The sequence below is a fragment of the Lithobates pipiens genome, unplaced genomic scaffold (genome assembly GCF_037356315.1).
Source record: "Lithobates pipiens isolate NorthernLeopardFrog02 unplaced genomic scaffold, aLitPip1_a1.2 Scaffold_22, whole genome shotgun sequence".
Classification (NCBI taxonomy): Eukaryota; Metazoa; Chordata; class Amphibia; order Anura; family Ranidae; genus Lithobates; species Lithobates pipiens.
Window position 1 is genome coordinate 52806005 of NW_027507784.1, and position 23499 is coordinate 52829503.

At 42.7% G+C, this 23499-nt stretch overlaps 1 protein-coding gene across 5 annotated transcripts in view; it reads right to left on the reverse strand.

Annotated features, from left to right (window-relative positions):
* SLC4A10 (solute carrier family 4 member 10) overlaps nucleotides 1-23499 on the reverse strand; it is a 381585-nt gene that overhangs the window by 56525 nt on the left and 301561 nt on the right. For all 5 annotated transcript variants that reach the window (XM_077447585.1, XM_077447587.1, XM_077447583.1 and 2 more), the window contains exons 15-16: nucleotides 20236-20341; nucleotides 13578-13739 (exon numbers count right to left, since the gene is read on the reverse strand). In XM_077447585.1, the coding sequence (XP_077303711.1) occupies nucleotides 13578-13739; nucleotides 20236-20341 (268 nt within the window). The remainder of the gene's footprint in view (nucleotides 1-13577; nucleotides 13740-20235; nucleotides 20342-23499) is intronic.

The following is a 23499-nucleotide window of genomic DNA, read 5'->3' on the forward strand; positions in this document are numbered from 1 at the left end:
GTGACGGCACATTCGACCAGAAGTCTTTCGACCTCGTGGGCGGCTTCTCGCCATGTGGCCCCTGACGTGATATGCAGGGCAGCCTCGTGGTCTTCCATTCACACCTTTATGTCTCATTATTGTGTTGAGCCAGCGGCCTTATCCTCAGTTGATTTTGGTGTTAAAGTTTTGTCAGTTGACGGTGTCAAATAAATCTTTTTAAGCAGCATTTTTGCCCACCCGGGTGTGTCTTGGCGAGTTATTTCCCACACGTAGGCTGCCATGGAGTCTGTCAGGAAAACGGAAAATTTATGTCAAATACTTACCGTAATTTTCCTTTCCTGATGGACTCCATGGCAGCAGGAGTTCCCTCCCAAATGGCTGGAGTAGGATAGTTACCGAACACGGCCTGTGGCAGGGAGCAAAGATTTATGGGAGTGTCGTCCTATAGGGTAATGGAGGCGGGACTAAACCCACACGTAGGCTGCCATGGAGTCCATCAGGAAAGGAAAATTACGGTAAGTATTTGACATAAATTTTCCGTTTTTTTGACTGGAGCTACACTTTAAAAATGTACCAGTTGAAAATTACAAACAGATTCAACTTAACACAACAAACCTACACAGTCCCTGTCTTGTTTGCACCGCCTGTATACTGCTGTTCTGAGTATATAGGGCCTGGGGGCCACACACATTTCCTTTTTTTAATATGGGTACTGGGTTCCCCTTAATATGCGTACAAGACCCAAAGGGGCTGGTAATGGGCAGGGAGGGCTACCCATGCCATTTTTCTCAATGATTTTCAACCATATTGCAGGAACCAGATATAACATTAAAACCGCAAGCAGTTTTAAATGGTGTCATTTTGTGCAGGGACTGTTCTAAACACGGGAAACACGTGGCACTTCACAGGCATACTACAGACACCCCCCAGGCACCATATTTAAAGGAATATTTCACTTATTTTTTTTCACTTTAATCGTCATTAAAATCAGTGCTCCTGCCAAAACGGCCATTTTTAAAAACATTTTAGGCATTGGCCCATGTCCCCTGGGGCAGGAGCCAGGTCCCCAAACCCTTTTTAGGACAGTATCTTGCATATTAGCCGTTAAAATTAGCACTTTTAATTTCGAACGTTCGAGTCCCATAGACTTCAATGGGGTTCTAAAGTTCGTACGAATTTGGGGTCCGTTCGAAAGTTCTGGTGCGAACCGAACCTGGGGGTGTTCGACTCATCCCTAGTGGCTACCAATGATACCTAAATATTCCCCATATGCATGAGTTCCCTATCTCCATGACTAAGCTCCGGGGGGCAGAGTGAAATGCATTGGTGGCATGGCCTGGTCGGAGTCCAGGTTGAGGTTGCCACTCTATTCATTGCAGCAGGACATCATAAATGTGCGACTTCCAGGGGTTACCTTTCTTTCCTTGAACCTTTGCAGGAGCCAAGATAGGTTCCATCCCCTGTCAGCACTCTCGCAGCAGCTGTGGATGCACTGTCTACATACCCCCTCCCTATTGAGTCTGAGTGGCCCACATACTTTTCACAGGTAACAATATACAGTGCCTTGAAAAAGTATTCATACCCTTTGCTATTTTCCCCATTTTGTCATGTTACAACCAAAAACATAAATGTATTTTACTGGGATTGTATGTGATAGACCAACACAAAGTGGCACATAATTGTGAAGTGGAAGGAAAATTATAAATGGTTTTAATTTTTTTTTAGAAATAAATATCTGAAAAGTGTGGCTTGCATTTTTATTCAGCTCCTTTTACTCTGATACCCCTAACTAAAATCTAGTGGAATCAATTTACTTCATAAGTCACCTAATTAGCAAATTCAGCTGTTCTGTGAAGCCCTCAGGGGTTTGTTGGAGGACCTTAATAAACAAACAGCATCATGAAGGCCAAGGAACACCCTTTACAGGTCAGGGATAAAGTTGTGGAGGAGTTTAAAGCAGGGTTAGGTTATAAAAAAATATCCCAAGCTTTGGACATATCACAGAGCACCGTTCAATCCATCATCCAAAAATGGAAAGAGTATGGCACAGCTGCAAACCTACCAAGACATGGCCGTCTACCTAAACTGACAGGCTGGGCAGGGAGAGCGTAAATCAGAGAAGCAGCCAAGAGGCCCATAGTATCTCTGGAGGAGCTGCAGAGATCCACAGCTCAGATGGGAGAATATGTCCACAGGACAACTATTAATCTGGCCTTTATAGAAGAATGGCAAGAAGAAAGCCATTGTTGAAAGAAACTTATAAAAATTCACGTTTGCAGTTTGCGAGAAGCCATGTGGGAGACACAGCAAACATGTGGAAGAAGGTTCTCTGGTCAGATGTGACCAAAATTTAACTTTTTGGCCTAAAAGCAAAATGCTATGTGTGGCTGAAAACTAACACTGCACATCACCCTGAACAAACCATCCCCACTGTGAAACATGGTGGTGGCCTCATCATGTTGTGGGGATGCTTTTCTTCAGCAGGTACAGGGAAGCTGGTCAGAGTTGATGGGAAGATGGATAAAGCCAAATACAGGGCAATCTTAGAAGTAAACCTGTTATGCCGTGTACACACGAGCAGAATTTCTGACAGAAAAGGTCAGATGGGAGCTTTTCATTGTGACTTTTTACGTCGAAAATTCTGAGAAATATGTTCTGTATGAGAAAAATTTTCAAAATTTTTCGGGAAAACCACTCGTCTGTATACTGTTCCGATGTACCAAAAACAACACTTACTCTGAAGCAAGTACGAGACGAAAGCTATTGGCTACTGGCTCTTGAACTTCTTTTCTAGTCGCATTGTACGTGTTGTACACCACTGCATTCTTGATGACTGGACTTTGGTGTGACCGTGTGTATGCATGAAAGCTTGAGCGGAATTCCATCGGAATTCAGTCGGAGGAACCTTTTAGAGTTTATTCCGACAGAAAAAAACACTTGTGTGTACACGGCATTAGAGTCTGCAAAAGACTTAAGACTGGAGTGGAGGTTCACCTTCTGGCAGGACAACGACCCTAAGCATACAGCCACAGCTACAATGGAATGGGTTAGATCAAAGCATATTCGTGTGTTAGAATGGCCTGGCCCTGTCAAAGTCCAGATGTAAATCTAATTGAGACTCTGTAGTAAGACTTGAAAATTGCTGTGCAAAAATGGTCTCCATCCAATCTGACAGAGCTTGAGCTATTTTGCAAAGGAGAATGGCAAAAAAATTCACTCTCTAGCTGTGCAAAGCTGGTAGAGACATCCCCAAAAAGACTTGCAGCTGTAATTGCAGCAGAAGGTGGTTTTACAAAGTATTGACTCAGGGGGGCTGAATACAAATAGACACCACACTTTTTAGATATTTTTCTTTGTAGAAAATTTTGAAAAACATTTTTCATTTTCCTTCTTCTTCACAATTGTGTGCCACTTTGTGTTGGTCTATCTCATAAAATCCCCATAAAATACATTTACTTTTTTTTGTTGTAACATGACAAAATGTGGAAAATGTCAAGGGGTATGAATATTTTTTAAAGGCACTGTATATATGTGTTCAGGTTTATTTTGTTTAATCAACAACAGAAAAGTAGCATGCACTTATAGCAAGGAATAAAGCTGTGACTTAAAAAGCAATATTAGAGTAAAGGCATTATATAGCAGCTAAATCTGTGTCTGTGTAGTTTGTTCAAACCGTACCATAAATAATAACATGTTTTTTTTTTACTCCAGGAGTGTATTATGAGTAGAGGTCGACCGATATATCGGCCGATATTTGGCGTTGTTTAATTAATCGGCATCGGCCGATTGTGCTGTTAAAAAAGGCCGATGATATCTTCAGCGCGACTTGCAAATGACTTCAGTAATAGAAGTCAGTGCAAGTTGCCTGGAGACTTGAGTGAAGCCACTTGTCTCCTCTCTGGGCAGTCTGTCAAGAAAAGATCAAAAAGATACAATGTTTACACTTGAATGAATGAACTCAACTCAGTGTGTAGAGTTCTCAGTTTAACCATTTAAAGACTAAATCTTTTTTGACACTTGATGCTTACAAATAAAAATCATGTATTTTCTGCTAGAAATTCACTTAGAACCCCCAAAACTTATATATATATTTTTTTAGCAGAGATCCTAGGGAAAAATAGCGGATGTTGCAATATTTTATGTCACACGGTATTTGCGCAGCGGTCTTTCAAACTCAATTTTTTTTTGGAAAAAATAAACAGATTTAAAAAAAAAAAAAACAGTAAAGTTAGCCCATTTTTTTTTCATCCAAAAGTTTTGATTACCTGTTTTTGTGTAATATGTAAAAAAAAAAAAATTATATATATATATATATATATATATATATATATATATATATACACCGTATATACTCGAGTATAGGCCAACCCGAGTATAAGCCGAGGCCCCCAATTTACCCCCAAAAAACTGGGAAACCTATTGACTCGTGTATAAGCCGAGGGTGAGATATGCCTGTCCATCCCTGTGTGTGTGTCCATCCATCCATCCATCCCTGTGTGTGTGTGTGTCCATCCATCCCTGTGTGTGTGTGTGTCCATCCATCCATCCATCCCTGTGTGTGTGTCCATCCATCCATCCATCCCTGTGTGTGTGTGTGTCCATCCATCCCTGTGTGTGTGTGTGTCCATCCATCCATCCATCCCTGTGTGTGTGTCCATCCATCCATCCATCCCTGTGTGTGTGTGTGTCCATCCATCCATCCATCCATCCCTGTGTGTGTGTGTGTCCATCCGTGTGTGTGTGTGTGTGTGTGTGTGTGTGTGTGGCCTTGTGTGTCCAGCCTACCTGTGTCCCGAGCCTCCGTCCGGTCCCGAGCCTCCGTCCGGTCCCGTCCCGTCCCGAGCCTCCGTCCGGTCCCGTCCCGTCCCGAGCCTCCGTCCGGTCCCGTCCCGTCCCGAGACTCCGTCCGGTCCCGTCCCGTCCCGAGCCGAGCCTCCGTCCGGTCCCGTCCCAGGATCACCGCTCTTCGTCGGCGCCCATTCCCCTGTTCAAATGCCGCGCCTCCCTGTCTGTGATAGGCGGAACACAATTTCCCAGCAGCCTGTGTTCCGCCTATCACGGACATCGTCTCATCCTCGTCCGTAGTACGAGGATGAGACGATGTCCGTGATAGGCGGAACACAGGCTGCTGGGAAATTCAGTGTTCCGCCTATCACAGGCGAAGGCGGAGCCGGAGGCGCGGCTTTTGAATTATAGAATGGCCGCTGTCTGTCTGCTCGACACGCTGATCGAGCAGGCAGACAGCGATGACTCGAGTATAAGCCGAGGGGGGCACTTTCAGCCTCAAAAAAGAGGCTGAAAATCTCGGCTTATACTCGAGTATATACGGTATATATATATATATATATTTCCTGACAGACTCCATGGCAGCAACGTGTGGGTTAAGTCCCGCCTCCACTACCCTATAGGACACTACTCCCATAAATTTTTGCTCCCTGCCCATGGCCGTGTTCTTTTTTTGTCCTCCTCCGTAGGACCCATTACGGTCTTTCTACCTGAAGATTGCTCCCACATGATTCCGTTGTTGGTTTGGCCGAAGAGCGACTGTGGATGGAATTGTCGCATAACTCCGCTAAGCCCTAGCTACTAGCAGGGTATGGAGTGGGCATTTGGATATAAGCGCTGGAGGAAAGCCAGGAGCCTAGCCACTGGCAGGCAGGCTGCGCATTCGGTCGGATAGCCCAGCTAAATAGCAGGCGACCTATTTTGCCCTGAGAAGTCCGGTATGTATTGTGCTTACCTTCGGCCTGGAGACGATCGTGTGGGAGCGGTAAGATTGTTCCTCTTTTTCATGGCAGCAGTTTGTGTTTGTTCCTTGCCTTTTCTCCTTCATTTTTCGTTCGTTTTCTGTGTCTGTGTATGTGGGTATAGGCATGGCGGTCGGATTAGCCTGCGTTCCAGCCGCCGCTCACTTCCTGGTCTTCGTTGATACGTTCGTTCTGCGCATGCGCGCGTACGGCACAGGATTGAGGCTTGGTTCGCGCATGCACAGTGGCGGCAAAATGACGCTATTCGCGCATGTGCAGTAGCGGTGCACAGGACGCGGTGATGACGTCATTAAGGCGCCTTATTTAAACTTAGAAAATAGCCTGCAAGCTTTGGGAATGCTTGCAGGTTATTACGTGACTTCCCCTTGTCCAGGTTTTCTGCTGTGGAGGTAGGTGGCCTTCTGGGAAGAAGGGGGTGGGCGTGTGTGTGTGTGTTTGGTGCCCTCAGCCTTACTTATATGTCTTTGCAGCATTTATGGAAACCCCTAGAGATATGGACTCACCTCCGCCTGTATGTGGCCAGCCCTCTCATAATAGGTACTGTCTGGGGAGGAAGTAAGGGGGGGGGGGAGGGGTCCGGTATTAGTCAGTGTGTTATCTTTCCTTATCTGTATGTCTCTTCTATCTCTGTCTTAGCCCATCTAGATCAGAACAGCAACGCAGCTCAACGCACAGAGGAAGCGATTCTTCTAAGTCTTACCACCGGCACTCATATTCTAAGTCTAAACATCACGGCTCACCCTCAAGATCTGGGCGCCGTAGCGAGGATCGATCTCGCTCCTCCAGGGCTCATTCCAGCCACTCTGTTATTAATACTTGCTGGGGATGCAGATCGCAAGTTCCTATTGGGAAATCCCTGTGTGACCTCTGCTTTTCCAAAGCCTCTAGTGAGAGAGGGGGTACGGACCAGCAACTAAGATCCCTTGTGGAAAAAGTGGTGAAAGAATCCCTCAAGGGGATCGGGGCCAGTCAGACCCCTGTGCCTCAGTCAGAATCACCTCAGTCACCAGTCAGGGAGTCGCATGCTCAAGAGCTCTGGGAGTCCTCTTTAACAAGCCACCATTCAGCTGCTGCTTCAGACAGTGAATCTGAGGAAGATAGTCCCTGTGTGGGGTTTGACTTTGCCTTACTTTCCCCCTTGGTGAAGGCCATCAGAGAGGCTTTGAACTGGGAAGATGAGGTGGCTAATCCTTCCAAACAAAGGAAGTATTTCAAGCAACTTAAAAGGGAGCGTCTTAACTTTCCATTCCTGTCTGAACTTGGTGAGGTCATCACGGATGAATGGAGTAAAGTTGAGAAAAAGAATAGTATGCTCTCAAAAGTCCTAAGGTTATATCCCTTTAAGGAGGATGAGGTCAAGTATCTGGAATCAGCTCCACTCGTGGATGCAGCGGTGATGAGACTAGTAAAACATGTGACCCTTCCATTGGAGGATACAGTTTCATTCAAGGATGCCTTAGATAGGCGGATTGATTCCGATTTAAAGAGAGTCTACCTCACTGCTGGTATGGCATGCAAGCCAGCATTGGCTTTAGCGGCAATGTCCAAAACCATGGAAGTCTGGACAGACGGTGTGGATGATACTCTCAGAAACATTTCGGATGAAGTCGCTAAAAACTCTCCTATCCAGGAGTTACGGCTTGCTTCGGCTTTTCTGGGGGAGGCTTCGATTGACATCATCCGCCTAGTGTCCCAGGTCATGCTTTCAGCTGTAACCGCCAAACGGGCCCTTTGGCTCCGTCCCTGGCTGGCTGATCCAGCATCTAAACAGGTGTGGTGCCGTATCCCTTTCGAGGGTTCTTCCCTTTTTGGGAATAAATTGGATAATGCCATAACCCGGGCCACTGGTGGTAAGTCGGGGTTTCTTCCTCAGGATAGACGTTTAAAAAGCCAGAGGAGATTTTTTCCTAAAAAGCAGTATCAAGAGCAGGCCAGGGAGGCCCGTAGCTATAGACCGGGTCGGGAATATTCCAGATCATGGAAATCAAGGCAGTCATCCTTCAAGAAATCCGCCAAGAGCAGTGCGACAGGAGAGAGGGAACCAACCAAATCTTTTTGAGATTGGGCCCGCTCAGATAGGCCAGGTGGGGGCTCGTCTTCTACATTTTCGGCATGTCTGGGCGGCCTCAATCCAGGACTTCTGGACCGTCAGAACGGTCTCTTCAGGTCATTCTTGGACCTTCAGCAGGTCCCCAAGACTAAAGTATGTTCCAACTTAATTTCCAGCCACAGAAGAAAAAAGGCAGATCTTGTTGGCCTACGTGAAATCTTTATTGGCTCAAGGCGCTGCCGTACCCGTGCCAGACGATCAACGAGGGAGAGGAATTTGTTCTCCTCTTTTTATGGTCCAAAAGAAAAACGGTTCTTGGAGACCAGTCATAGACCTTACACATCTGAATCGTTTTATCAAGAAGGAAAGGTTCAAGATGGAAACCTTGTCTACAATACAACAGTCAGTCCAGTCAGGAGACTGGATGATTTCAATAGACCTAAAGGACGCTTACTTTCATGTCCCTGTGGCAGAAGATTTTCAGCAGTTTCTGCGATTTTCAGTAGGAAAACTACATCTCCAGTTCGTATGTCTCCCGTTCGGACTTTCAACGTCCCCCCGAGTGTTCTCAAAGGTGTTGTTGGCCGTAGTGGCTCTATTGAGAACCAAGGGAATTCGTCTTCACCACTATTTAGACGATCTTCTGCTGCTAGCCCAGGACAGAGACCGTCTGTTACTGCACAAGGGTCAGGTTATCTCCACTCTTCAAGAGTTCGGTTGGATCCTGAATCTAGAAAAGAGTCAGTTAATTCCTTCCCAGTCTCTTGTGTTCCTAGGCGCACTCTTCAACACAGTGAGGGGTACCATCTCATTACCCGAAGAGAAAGTAGTGGTAATTCGAGACAGAATTCGTCCGGCCCTCTCAGCCTCCCATCTTCCGGCTCTTCAGTGCCTGAGAATTATTGGCACCATGGTGGCCACGATTCCAATGGTGAAGTGGGCCCAATGGAAGATGAGACCGTTCCAAAAAGGGTTTCTTCACCAATGGCTAGGCAACAAGACGCAACCTATCCGGATCACATCTTCAATGAGAATCTCTCTGCTCTGGTAGCTTCGGAAGGAGAACCTATTCAATTGCCATTCCATTCTCCCCATCTCATGGGTAACAATAACTTCGGATGCCAGCAACAGGGGCTGGGGTGCCCACTGTTTGACGGAAGTAGCACAGGGCACCTGGGACTTTCCTTCCAGGAGGATGGTGTCGAATATTCTAGAATTGAGGGCAGCCTTCCAGGCGCTCCTAGCCTTTCGTCATCTGGTCTCAGGAACCTCGGTCCTACTCAGACTAGACAACACAACAGCAGTGGCATATATAAGGAGACAAGGAGGTACTTGGAGTCTGTCCCTTCTTCAGGAGGTAGAGCCAATCATGTCTTGGGCTCAGAAGAACCTGGTCAACATTACAGAAACTTATGTTCCAGGAACGCAGAACGTCCAAGCGGATTTTCTGTCTCGGGTCAGTCTGGACAACAACGAATGGTCCCTTCACGAAGAAGTTTTCAGGTGGATTCTAACGTTGTGGTTCTCCCCAGAGGTCGACCTATTTGCCTCCCCTTGCAACAAGAAACTGGCGAGGTATTATTCCAGGTTTCGGGATCCTCAGGCCTACGGAGTGGATGCGCTGACGGATCGATGGTGGTTCAACAAAGCTTACGCCTTTCCTCCAACTCCTATTATTCTACAGTTCCTGCGGAGACTCAAAACAGAAGCAGTAGAGGTGATAGCTGTAATACCTTATTGGCCCAACAGGCCATGGTTTCCGCTTCTAATGCTCCTCAGTGTCAGAGATCCGATTCCCTTACCTCTCAGACCCGATCTTCTATCCCAGGGCTCGAAGCTCCATCCCTGTCCGGCCCATCTATGTCTGAGGGTCTGGTTTTTGAGAGGGGAAGGTTAGAGGCTCTGGGTTGTCCAAAGGAGGCCATTCCTACGCTCATGAGTGCAAGGAGTAAAAGTACCAACCAGGTGTATGAGAGGATTTGGTCTAGATTCACAAGTCACTTGTCTTCCAGGTCTTGCTCCAGTGGTAATTTGACGGTTCAGGATGTTCTGGGTTTCTTACAGTCCAGACTAGACATTCCCCTATCTGTCAGCACTCTTCGTGTGCAAGTCTCGGCAATTTCGGCCTTTTCTGGAGTATCCTGGGCTAAACATCCCTTGGTTCAGCAATTTTTTAAAGGAGCAATTAGACTTAGACCACAGAGGAAACCTAGGTTCCCCAAGTGGGATTTACCGCTAGTTCTCGACTTCTTCTCTCATCTGGACAGAACACTTTCAGTCAAAGAATTGTCCCTAATGACATCTTTTTTGGTGGCCATATCCTCAGCAAAAAGAGTCTCTGAGATTCAGTCTTTAGGATCAAAGGAACCTTTCCTCACATTCTTCCCTGACAGAGTGGTCCTAGTGCCAATGCTGGGTTCGAACCCAAAGGTTACCTCAGTCTTTCACGAAAATCAGGACATTACCCTTCCTACCTTTAATTCTGCTGGGAGTCAGGATCTTCATCCTCTCGACATGGGAGTTATCTTGAAACGATACCTGGAGGCGACAGCTTCTTTCCGGCAATCAGATTATCTTTTTGTTCTTTTTCATGGTAAAAGCAAAGGCCTTAGGGCTTCAGTCAGATCCATCTCCACGTGGGTGGTTCAGGCGATCCAGTGGGCTTATAATGAGAAGGGCTTGGCTCCTCCTGAGGCGGTTACGGCACATTCCATGAGAAGTCTCTCTACTTCTTGGGCAGCTTCACGTCATGTGGCTCCTGAGGTTATCTGCAAGGCTGCCTCTTGGTCATCCATTCATACATTTATGGCTCACTATTGTGTTGAACCTGCCAGTTTATCTTCTGTTGATTTTGGTTTAAAGGTGCTGTCGGTGGACAGTGTTAAATAAATTTTTGTTCAGCATTTTTTGCCCACCCGAGTGTGTTTGGCGAGTTATTTCCCACACGTTGCTGCCATGGAGTCTGTCAGGAAAACGGAAAATTCCTATCAAAATACTTACCGTAATTTTCCTTTCCTGATGGACTCCATGGCAGCAGGAGTTCCCTCCCAAAATGGCTGGAGTAGGCTAGTTATCGAACACGGCCATGGGCAGGGAGCAAAGATTTATGGGAGTAGTGTCCTATAGGGTAGTGGAGGCGGGACTTAACCCACACATTGCTGCCATGGAGTCCGTCAGGAAAGGAAAATTACGGTAAGTATTTTTATAGGAATTTTCCGTTATCTCAGGGCTTCCACACAGACTGCAGGGGAGCCGTTTTGCAGGCACTTTACAGGCGCTATTTTAAGGCGCTTGAAAAACGCCCCAGTGGGAAAGGTGTCTAACTGTTAGATTTTATGAGATGAAGGGGAAAAAAATAAATAAATAATCGGCCTAACATATCGGCCCAAAATAATCGGCATCATATATCGGCCATCGGCCGTGACAATTTCTAAATATCGGTATCGGCATCAGCCAGAGAAAAACCCATATCGGTCGACCTCTAATTATGAGTTTTGAAATTGCTTAAATAATGCATTACAATTTAACTAAACTAAAATGGGACCAAAACTAAAATATCATTTTAGTCAAAAGACTAAAACTAAATTGAAAATTTGCAGCCAAAATTAACACTGCTCCCTCCAACCACTGAAACGCAAACTGGGGATTATTAGAACTCTGCAACATCAGGCAGAGATGGAAACAATCACAAAGTCTATAGACAAAGAACACACAAATTGGATTTTGGTTAAAATGTCCAAACAAAGTAATAAAGTCAACCTGTATGTACAGGGGTTGGCAGTGACTCTACCTTTGACTCTACTTTTTAAGGTGATGATGGGGACTGTAGAATACCAAGATATAGTGCCGCCACCATCCTTTACTATTGGCATAAGACAATCCTAGTCATAGGTTTAGTATGGTGTTCGCCACATGTAAACACGTCTGGTGGTCTTCCATTGATGGATAGTCCATGTTTTATGGGTATTGTACCACTCTGTCCTCTTCTGAGCATTCATATTGGTCCGTGGAAGTTGCAGCTCTCCCGTGAATATTTTTCTAACGGAATTCCGTCTGCACAGTTTTTGTTGGACATTGGACAGGCTTTGGAAGACTGAGATTGAGCTTTGCAGTCACTTTTGAAGCAGTGTTTTTTTTTTATTCTGGGTCACAATCCTGTGCAATGTCATTTTGTCTCATTCGGTCAGCTGACCATTTTAACTGTGCTTATGCTGGTCAGACAATGTTTTCCAGAAACTGTATATGCTGTCATAACCTTTGATACTGTACCTTGTGACACCGCAAATAAATTGGCAACTTTAGTCACAGAGGCATTAGCTAAGTGGGCACCAACAATTTGCCCTCTTTGAAACTCAGTAAGCTCTGACACGACTCAGTATTAATAGCAGAGCATGTAGTGAATGATGAAAGTGAGGCTTCACACTTATTAGCTAGGTGTCTCATCACACAGCGGAAGCAAAAGAATGTGAGGAAAGGGGGTTTCAAGCCCCCCAGTGATTGATTTCAATGGGGAAGGTTGTGATAGGCCAAAAAAGGTCAGCTGATTGTGAATGTTCTGGAAGTTTTGGGGGGGTCCTCTAGGATAGGTCATTTAAGGTCACCTGACCCCCCGAACATTCCAAAAAATCCCAGGACCCCTATTTAAGCAGGAGGCTTGGGGGGTCTTTGCCGGTCACCAGAGGGATATTTGAAGAGTGCACTGATTTTGGCTGATTTTGTTTACAGTTTTAAAGTATTTATTGATTAAAAGAGTTACGTTGAATTGTTAATTGTTTATATTTGTGAAAACCAGTAAACAAGGCCGCATTGGCAAGGTCATTATTAATGGCATGTCGTTACTTTCACACATGCAAATCATGGAGTGTTTCTATATTTTTGTCCAACCTCTGTAGCTGGAGTGTTAGAATAACTCAAAAGGCTCTTTAACAAACATATCATACATGTGTCTTATTGGCCAAGCAACACACTGAGACTGAAACTTGTACATCCAAAATACACAACACCCAAACACTAGTGAAGTGACTTTGAATATGTATGGTAGTGAGGAATACAACGAGTGGTACGTTGGGGAGACAAAGCAAGTTCTTCATAACAAATGGGCCCACACAGTAGAGCAAATTCTACAGGTCTTCTACTGTACACTGTAAGTTTTGTTATACCTTATGGAAAAGATTATTTTGAGGACACTGAGGTGCTGATTTTTGCAAAGAGAGGACAACTAGTTTGCAAGAGGTGTGAAAGATGCCATGTCAAACTAGAACAACCATCACTGAACACTGGTGGGAGCCTTCGGCACCATCTGTCATTCACAAATAATGCAGTTTTACCATCTCTACCCTGACGTTTTGACAACAATTATCACCTGCAGTAATTTTAAATCAAAGAATTAATACGTATTAAGCTTTCTGGACACCCAGAATGGAATAATGTCACTAGAATGGGGTGGCTCCACAATTGTCACAGTTCCAATCCTATCCTTTGACAATAACATCTGCTTTTCCATGGTTATTAGACAAAGGTGTTGGTCGTACCAGTGTCAATATAAATGCTGGGGTATTTTCCCAACACCAAAAAAACTGACCTGGCTTGGAAATACCATAAAATGTCTTCAACATTAAAGAACAAGTTCAGGTTAATCCTATTAACTACTACTAGATATATGACTAGACAAAACTGTATGGTATAACATGCTTTGCGACTATTAAGAACATCAAAATATATATGTTATTGACCCAATCTAATATGTTGTTTGCTTTTTAGAACAATAAAACGGTTACCTTTGTTGGAAAGTAACGGCTGGTTTTGAATTGTTTCAGAGTTGAGGACATTGTGACAGTTGCAAAGAATAAGATGATGGACCAGAACAGAACATCAGGTACATAGGGACCCTCGTGTCCACAGGCTGTACCCATAAAGTCTCCTTTAAAATGATGGCATGCCTGGTGAAGAAAATACAACATAAGAAACACTGGTATTTCTTAAGGCAATTGCAATCAACATTCAATTACTCAATTACAATATGACTTGGTAACAATTGTATATGCTATTTTTAGTTTTTTGCTATTTTTTACACACGCAATTTGAGTTGCTCTTTAAAAAAAGTGGTCTGGACTGCTCTTGCTGAAGTTTTACTGCTGGATACAATATGAGGCTTATTTCTAAAATAGAATCTCAATCAGACAGGAACTATAAAACACAGCCACAATCTAGAAAGAGAGAGTAAACAGATGACTCCGAATTTCAGATTTACTCCTACAACTGTAATGATATGCTGATTACACCCTAGCAATAAAAGGGAAGCAGAGCTTATGATAAGCCTTGCAAGTGAAAGAAAAGCTGTTAGATTTCAGTATGTATCCTGAACAGCTGGAAGCAAATGTTTTAGAGGAAATACAAGCTTTTAGATACATTTTAGAATATCTTGGCAAAGCCATCTGTCACGCATCAGCAGAAATCCTTTTTGTTTTGTGATGGCTCCTGCAGAAACCTATTTCGGTGGCTTGGTTTTAATTTTATTTGACAAAGCAAGTCACTCTCGTGGCTTGTTGGCTATACTGCATTGTTCTGATTTAAAGTCCAACTGAAGTCACAGAAATATTTAACCACATGCTGACCAGTGCACGATGATATACGTCGGCACAATGGCACGGCTGGGCAAATGCCCGTACAGGTACATCCCCTTACAATCACGGTATTGTGGGCGTGCGCGCAACAGCCGGTACGTGCCCATGCCCACCATGAGCTCTGTGACCCTGCCTGTGGGTCCCGCTGACTCGATGTCTGCCGGGAGCTCGCGATCGTGTCAACAAAGTGTAAACATGTAAACAAGGCATTTCCCTGTTCTGCCTAGTGGCTTGACAGGGATATACTGCTCTCTGTCATCAGGAGCAGTGATCGCTGTTATGTCAATGGTAGCCCATCCCCCCACAGTTAGAATCACTCCCTAGGACACATTTAACCCCTTGATCACCCCCTAGAGTTTAACCCCTTCACTGCCAGCGTCATTTACACTGTAATCAGTGCATTTTTATAGCACTGATTGCTGAATAAATGACAATGGTCCCAAAATAATGTCCGATGTGTCCTCCATAATGTCGCAATCACGATAAAAATCACAGATCGCTGCCATTACTAATTTTAAAAAAAATTTATAATAAAAATGCCGTAAATCTATTCCCTATTATGTAGACGCGATAACTTTTGCACAAACCAATCAATACGCTTATTGTGATTATTTTTACCAAGAATATGTAGAAGAATACATATCGGCCTAAACTCACAAAGAAATTTTTTAAATATATTTTTGGGAATATTTATTATAACAAAAAAGTAAAAAATATTGCTTTATTTTCAAAATTGTCACTTTTTTTTGTTTATAGCGCAAAAAATAAAAACCGCAGAGGTGATTAAATACCACCAAAGGAATGCTCTATTTGTGGAAAAAAAAGGACATTAATTCTGTTTGGGTGAAACATCGCACGACCGCGCAATTGTCAGTTAAAGTGACGCAGTGCCGTATCGCAAAAAAGTGCTCTGGTCGGGAAGGGGGTAAATCCTTCCGGGGCTGAAGTGGTTAAAGTCAGGCAGGTATTGTACTACCAACTTCCTGTTACAGCAGCGCTGGACCCAGTGCTCAGTAAAAGACCTGGTCTGACAACACCCACCCCCTACCCCTGCAGGAGATGCAGGGTTAGCAGGAAACTTGCAAGCAGTTTTGGGGGTTATTGAAAGGAATACAGGAACATGTCCAAATACCTATATGCAGATTCTACTATTAGATTTCAAAGTTGAAGGCCAGCTACAGAACCATTAGTCATATAGGCAAAATGACTGCATCTGGTTGGTAAACGATTTGAAATCATGCATGAATGTAGTAACAGCGGACCAGAACTATGAAAGCAGTGCCCAAAAAAAGGCAAGCAGAGAGAAAGGGACTAGCCACCATTGTTGTCTATGGTCTCCAGTCAGCTGATCCTTTCCCCATTACTGCGCTGCCAAGCATTGTTCTGCACTGTGTACCTTTGTAGAGGCAGCCACCCTGGTAGAGGCAGGGGCTTTGCTTCCTCTTCACTTCTTTTACTGTATTACGATTGATTCATGCCATTGTTTGTGAGCATATACCCATATTTATTTTAACAAATACATTGTTGCAAAGGTAAATGCACTAGGCTGGTGCGCCCTCTGTTCTTTATCATTAAGAATCTCACATTGGGTTTCCCCGGCCTGATATGAGTGGCTGCACAGCTTATGCGGAAGTCAAAACCAGTTAAAAATTGGTGACTGTATGCAGCCACACTTTCCTCTCGAGCACAGGAGATTTGGTTTTTCTTCTGCTGCACAGACATCTAGACATATTCGGACAAATTTTTTGTTATTCGGAGATTCGCATTATATCCGAATACCCAAATTACAATATAAACAAATTTTACTGAATTCTCTGAATAACATAATGAATGACGGAAATTCGAACTGAAATTCAAATAGAATTTTACATTGAACTCCAGTCGAATTCTAACTACACATAATGCTGAAATGTAAGACTGTGTGTGTTATTAACCCCCCTGGCGGTATTCCTGAGTCTGGCTCAGGGTAAAAATTTAGTACCATTAGCGGTAACCCCGAGCCAGACTCGGGACCGCATCGCTGGATCCAAGAAGAGCTTACTTACCCTGTCCCCTGGATCCGACGATGTCCCCCCGCTGTACGAGCGAGCCGTCCTCTGCTCGATCTATCACATCGCCGGGCTCCGTTCCCTGCAAGCGTTGCGACGCATGGGGATGGAGAACGGCGACAAATTCAAAAAGTAAAACACACACATTACATACAGTATAATGTAATCTTACAGATTACATTGCTGTATGTAATTATTTCACATCCCCTTTGTCCCTAGTGGTTTTTCCAGTGCCCTGCATGCAGTTTTATATTATAAAAACTGGTCTTTATGCCTGAAAACTGGAGATTCTCCATAGCAACCAAAACTGTCCCTTTACATCAAAAATGGTTTTAGACCAGCTAGAAAACAGCGATAATAAATTAGAATCACTCGCAGAATTGAGCGATAATGATTTGTGGGGAAATCCGTCATCAAATACTGAAAAGTAATGACAGCGACAATTCTGCAACTGAGCAAATTTCTGTGTTTTTGATTTGATTACATTATTGAATATTTTTTATTATTGTTAGATTATTATTTGGTATAATTATTTATAGTTATTTATTATATTATAATTTATAATTTCATTTTTCAAACTTTATCACATCCGGGATGTCTACTAGACTCTGGTTTGGAAGGGAGTTATTCCTAAGAATTACAGGCCTACAATATAAAACACCAAATTTTCATGCAAAATAATTGTACCACTTTCAGCACCTAAAATCTGAAATAATCATACCACCAGGGAAGTTAAAGTGGTTGTAAACCCTTACAACACACTTTGACCTACAGGTAAGCCTAGATCCAAGGAGATATTTGCCGAAAGACAGGCACCACTGTCTACGGCGCATGCGCCGTAGACAGTGGCGTGCAGGCGCACTGAGTGCGGCACCCATCAATGGCGATATGCCACGCGTGGCGGCTCCCATAAGCATGCACGGGAGTGACGTCATCGCGGCTTCGCCGAATGACAGCAGCGGAGTGGCAAGACCCACCGAGAAGATGGATGTGCCGGACTACAGGGGACAGCGGTGACTTCGCTGGCTCCTGTGTCAGGTAAGTGACACATAATGGGCTACTATGCAATGCATAGTAGTCCATTATGCTTTACCTTTGCAGGGAATGAAAGAGGAAGTAAACTCATCAGGGTTTACTTCCTCTTTAACCACTTGCAGACCGGACCATTTTGCTGGTCAAAGACCAGACCACTTTTTGCGATTCGGCACTGCGTCGCTTTAACTGACAATTGTGCGGTCGCGCGACGTGGCTCTCAAACAAAATTGACGTCCTTTTTTTCCCACAAATAGAGCTTTCTTTTGGTGGTATTTGATCACCCCTGCGGTTTTTATTTTTTGCGCTATAAACAAAAATAGAGCGACAATTTTGAAAAAAACGCATTATTTTTTACTTTTTGTTATAATAAATATCCCCCAAAAATATATAAAAAAAAAATGTTTCCCTCAGTTTAGGCCGATACGTATTCTTCTACATATTTTTGGTAAAAAAAATCGCAATAAGCGATTATTGATTGGTTTGCGCAAAAGTTATAGCGTTTACAAAATAGGGATAGTTTTATAGCATTTTTATTAATTATTTTTTATTTTTTTACTAGTAATGGCGGCGATCAGCGATTTTTATTGTGACTGCGACATTGTGGGGGACCCATCAGACATTTTTGACACATTTTTGGGACCATTGTCATTTATACAGTAATCACTGCTATATAAATGCAGTGATTCCTGTGTAAATGACACTGGCAGTGAAGGGTTAACCGGGGGGGCAGTGTAGGGGTTAAGTGTTCTTAGGGGTGTGTTACTAACTGTGGGGGGGTTGGGCTTTCATTTAGTGAACACTGATCTCTGCTCCAATCACATGGAGCAGAGATCAGAGTCACTAGTTGCTGGGCAGAATGGAGAAATGCTGTTTACATGGCATTTCCTCCATTCGGCCACTCCGTGAGACGATCGCGGGGATGCCCGTGGTGATCGAGTCCACGGGTCCCACGACCGGACTCACGGGGGTCCCGAGCAGCGTGGGAGCGCACCGCCGGCGGCGCGCTCCTGATGGCAGGGTGGCATTGAATATTGGACGTACCTGTACGCCAATATGCCTGCCCGTGACATTCTGTCGACGTACATCGTCGTGCGCTGGTCGGGAAGTGGTTAAAGTACCATTTCGAAATAATGCTGTTTTTGTTAAGCCAAAGGTTATTAAAGAGTCATTGTAATCATTTGAGGAAGATCTTTCTTTTGTTTGTTCACTTTTCTGTATCCAAATCAAAAACAATATAACATTTTCGTTTCAACAGATTAGACAATGTATCGATTTGAACGTTTCGAAACAAAAAAATCGGTAAATTCAAAGAAAATTTGAAAATTCTGACTACGAATTCTGAATACGAATTGAATATGAATTGAATGAATCAACCAAATTGAACTAAACAAAATAACTAGATTAATGAATCAAAACAAAACAAATTTTTTCGTCATGCACATTTCTAATGACATCCCTGAAATTCATTTAAATGTAACTTCTCCCCATAATATCCATAACAAGCAAATCAGTCTGACATCCCACTTTAACCTCCCTGGCGGTTTTCCCGAGTGTGGCTCGGGGTTAAATTTCAGTACCATTAGCGATAACCCCGAGCCACACTCGGGATTGCATTGCAGGATCCTGGTGCAGGTTACTTACATTGTCCCCAGGATCCTGCGATGTCCCCCCGCTGTGTCCATGGGTTCTGTCCTCAGCCCGATGCCTCTGTGTGCCGGGCTCCATTCCCTGCGATCGTCGCAATGCATGGGGGCGGAGACTGGCGGCAAATTCAAAAAATTGAAAAATCATAATACATACAGTACACTGTAATCTTACAGATTACATTACTGTATGAAATTATTTCACATCCCTTTTGTCCCCAGTGCTTTGTCCAGTGCCTTGCAGGCAGTTTTCTATTATATATACTGTTTTTTCTGCCTGGAAACTGGAGATTGTCCGTAGCGACCAAAAAGTATCCCTTTACGTCAAAAGTGGTTTTAGAGCAGCTAGAAAACAGCGAAAGTAAATTAGAACACTTGCAGATTTGTGCGTTAGTGAATCGTGGGGAAATTAATTTTATTATTATTTTATTATTATTTTTTATTATTATTTATATTAATTATATTATAATTTATGATTTTGTTTTTCAAACTTTATCATACCCGGGATATCTACTAGACTCTTGTTTGGACAGATTTAAGTTTGTTATTGCTAAGAATTACAGACCTACAATATAAAACGCCAAATTTCTATGCAAAATAATTGTACCACTTTAAGACGCAAAAATCTGACACAATCATACCACCAGGGAGGTTAACTTGTTAAAACAACAATTTGCTCTTAGCATCAACTTTTACTGTGGATTACAGATGCACCCATAATGTCTATACGTTTCCATAAAGTACCTTCAAATTCTGCACACTAACCCTAGAGACCACTCAGATTTCCATTTTCAAGTTATATTACAAGAACAAAACTGGGTTCTATTTACACAAAAATAATCTGACATGGTCTAGTATAATGGTGTTGTTTTACCAAAACTGGAGAGTGCAAAATCAGGTGCAGCTGTGCATGGTAGCCAACCAGCTGATAACTTCAGTTTGTTCAATTAAGCTTTGATATAAAAAAAATGGAAGCTGATTGGTTTCTATGCAAAGCTGCACCAAACTTTGCAGTCTCCAATTTTAGTAAATCAACCCCAAAGTCTTTATATCAAGACATTTCTAAAAAAAAAAATGCCCACTTACAGAGACAGTCAGGTTATTCCACGGTATCTCTGATGCTGTAATATTATGTTTCTCCCAATATTTTAAGGTACCATTGCTCGGGTTACTGGGCTCGATACAGCTGCACCTAAATGACACAAGAACAAGACAAGATCTTTGGGAGATAGTATCAATTAAGCAACAACAGTAAAACATCAACTTCCTCATACTATTATTATAATGTATAATTAAATATGTGTGCTGAATACAGTTTATTTTTTTATGTCATAACAGCCAATGTGTGGACCAGTTAATTCTTTCTGATGCTTATGGTCATCTTATCTTTAATCTGGAAATCCTAAACATTACAGTGGTGGTTTAATGTTGGGTGATCACAATTAAGTTGAATCACTCAACAGTTTCTTATAACTCTGGGGATCTTCAAAGTTAGATTTCTCTTTGGCAGATTAAAGTAGAACTATAGACAAAAAGTTTTTTTTCAAAAATGTGGATATAGTAAGGGAGGGTTATAACCCCTGTCAGATTTATTTTCGCCATCTGTGTCCCATAGTGGAGATTTCCCTTCCTGTCCCATAGTCAAACAGGAAGTAAGAGAAAATCGCTGAAATTTAAGGGAATTCCTTGCCCCCCCTCCCCCCAATGGTAACCAGAACTATTGTCCCTATTGGAAGATGTTTCTTCTATTACTTTTCTGGGGACAACTCAAAATTTGGGATTTTCTTTTACTTTCAATGATAATGGTAAACAGGACAAATAGAAAGGGTGAGTCTCCTCTATTCCTCACACTTGCCGCAAAATCACATACCTGTACGTGATTTTGACGCAAGTGGTTGTACCAGGGTGATGCCTGCACCTGCAGGTATCACCTCAGTAACGTTTTTTAGAACCAACGGTCAGCTTTCTTGTAATGACAAACAATGCGGCTAAGTAGCCACTCAGCTGTTATTACAAACCGCATGAGGGGACAACCCCCCTCCCGCCACCTTCCGCTGCTCCATCATGGGCACCCAAGCGACCAGCCGGCATGTCCGCCAGCTGGCCGAGACCCGAACAAAGCCAAAATCAGCTTTGATCGGGGCTCGAATGTAGTAACCTGGAAGCAGTGTCATAACATCTGAAAGGTTACAGTTTTAAAAATTTGAATGTATTCAAAAATGACGATCTTTGTGTTTTGAATGCTTTCAAGAGCAGAGAAAAGGTTTGGGGTCTTATAGACTCCAGAATTCTCCATAAAGAGTACCTGTCACTGCCTATTACTGTCACAAGGGATGTTTATATTCCTTCTGACAGCAATTAAAGTGATCAGAAATAAATAAATTAAAGGGACAGTGAAAAAAAATAAAATAAAAAATAAGAAAAAAAATTAAGCGCCCTATCCCGTTCTGCTCATGCGCTAAAGTTAACGCATACACAAGTCACACCCACAAATGTAAACGGTGTTCAAACCACACATGTGAGGTATCACAAGATTCATTAGAGCAAGAGCAACACTTCTAACTCAAGACCTCCCCTGTAACTCTAAACAATTAACATGTAAAAATGTTTAAAGCGTCACCTATGCAGATTTTTAAGTACTGTAGTTTGTCGCCATTCCACGATCACGCGCAATTTTAAAGTATGACATGTTAAGTATCTATTTACTCAGCATAACATAATCTTTCACATTATAGAAAAAAAATTGTTGCTAACTTTACCATTTCATTTTTTTTTCATTCATTAAAGTGTATTTTGTTCCAAAAAAATTTTTTTATTTGAAAGACCGCTGCACAGAGTGTGACATAAAATATTGCAACAACCGCCATTTTATTCTCTAGGGTCTCTGGCAAAAAAAAAAAGTTTGGTTGTTCTAAGTAATTTTCTATAAAAAAAATACTGATTTTAACCTGTAAGCAATAAATGTCAGAAAAAGGCCCAGTCTTCAATTGGTTAAGACCGCACATCTGAATCTCCTGCACAGACAGCAATAAAACCTGAGAGGTGTTCTATTACCTCTCCACTTTACCCAAAACTGAAAAAAAAGTTTTGCCTTCAGTTATACTTTAAGTATCTACCCATCTTACTAGGCCACAGCAAAATGTAACTCTTTCACATATAAAATTTCTAATTATCACTGAGAATATATGAAGCTTGTAATACAAGTCTGCCAACAAACAGACATATAAAACTGAGGTACCAGGTTTTGACACTCCTTGGCAATCTAAACTGAGCATAGTAGAAATCTGCCTCAAAGATGCCCTATCCCTTTGGGCATTAATGACAAAGTGACAGGTTCTTTAAAAAAAAAAAAAATCCTACCCTCTGATACTCACCTTTGGCCCACTCCCATGCAGCTTTGTTTCTACCTCAAGGTATATCTAGTGTTTTCCCTTATTGTTGCAATTTTTTTATTAACTTTAGTAGTCTATGTCTCTAGATGTACTAAATATTTTGACGTGCATGGGAAAAGTAACAGAGTCTCTTTAAAGCCCTACCCCATGTTCTCTCACCACAAGATTAGAACTGCAATAGCATGAAGGAGAAGATGGGGAAAGTTGGTCCCTTCTGTCACAAGACCTTCTCCCTGGCGGTACACTGAGCTGCGCTCACCCATGCGCAGGAGTGATGGCACCAATCAAGTAGCCGAAGGCAGACCAAGAGAAGATGGAATTGCCTGTGACCAGTGGCAGCGTTGGAGGGCAATGTCTGACAGATAAGTCTGCCATAATGTGTTAATATGCAGGAAAAATTTGCACATTATGGCTAACAACTCCATGGGGCCTATTTTTATTTGTTTTTTTAAAGCTTAATTCCGCTTTCATTTAAGTATAATTCTACTTTTATTGCCTCATTGTACCATGAAGTGGAATTCATGGAATTAAACTTAAAAAGAATTAAAGGCAAAACTTTTTTTTTTCATTTTCAAGGGGAGGTTATAAAACCTATAATTTATTTATTTATTGCCACCCCAATGGGGATATTTCCCTTCCCCTTTCCCTTCACTTCCTGCCCCGTAGCTAAAACAGAAAATTAAGAGAAATTCCTCAACAGTGAGACGATTCCTGGTTGTCACCAGAACTAGTGTCCCCCATTGGAAGATTTCCCCTGCTCTAGTGATAATACAAAAATTTTAATTTTCTTTCAGTTTCACTCTGATAACAGTAAACAGGACAAATAGATAAGGTGAAACCACCAATTTCCAAATTCTGTCCTGCTCACGTGTATACTTTAATCAACCCAGGTACTGCATAAACATTAATAGTGAAATTACAACATAGAATATACACTATCATTTTAGACTACTGAAGC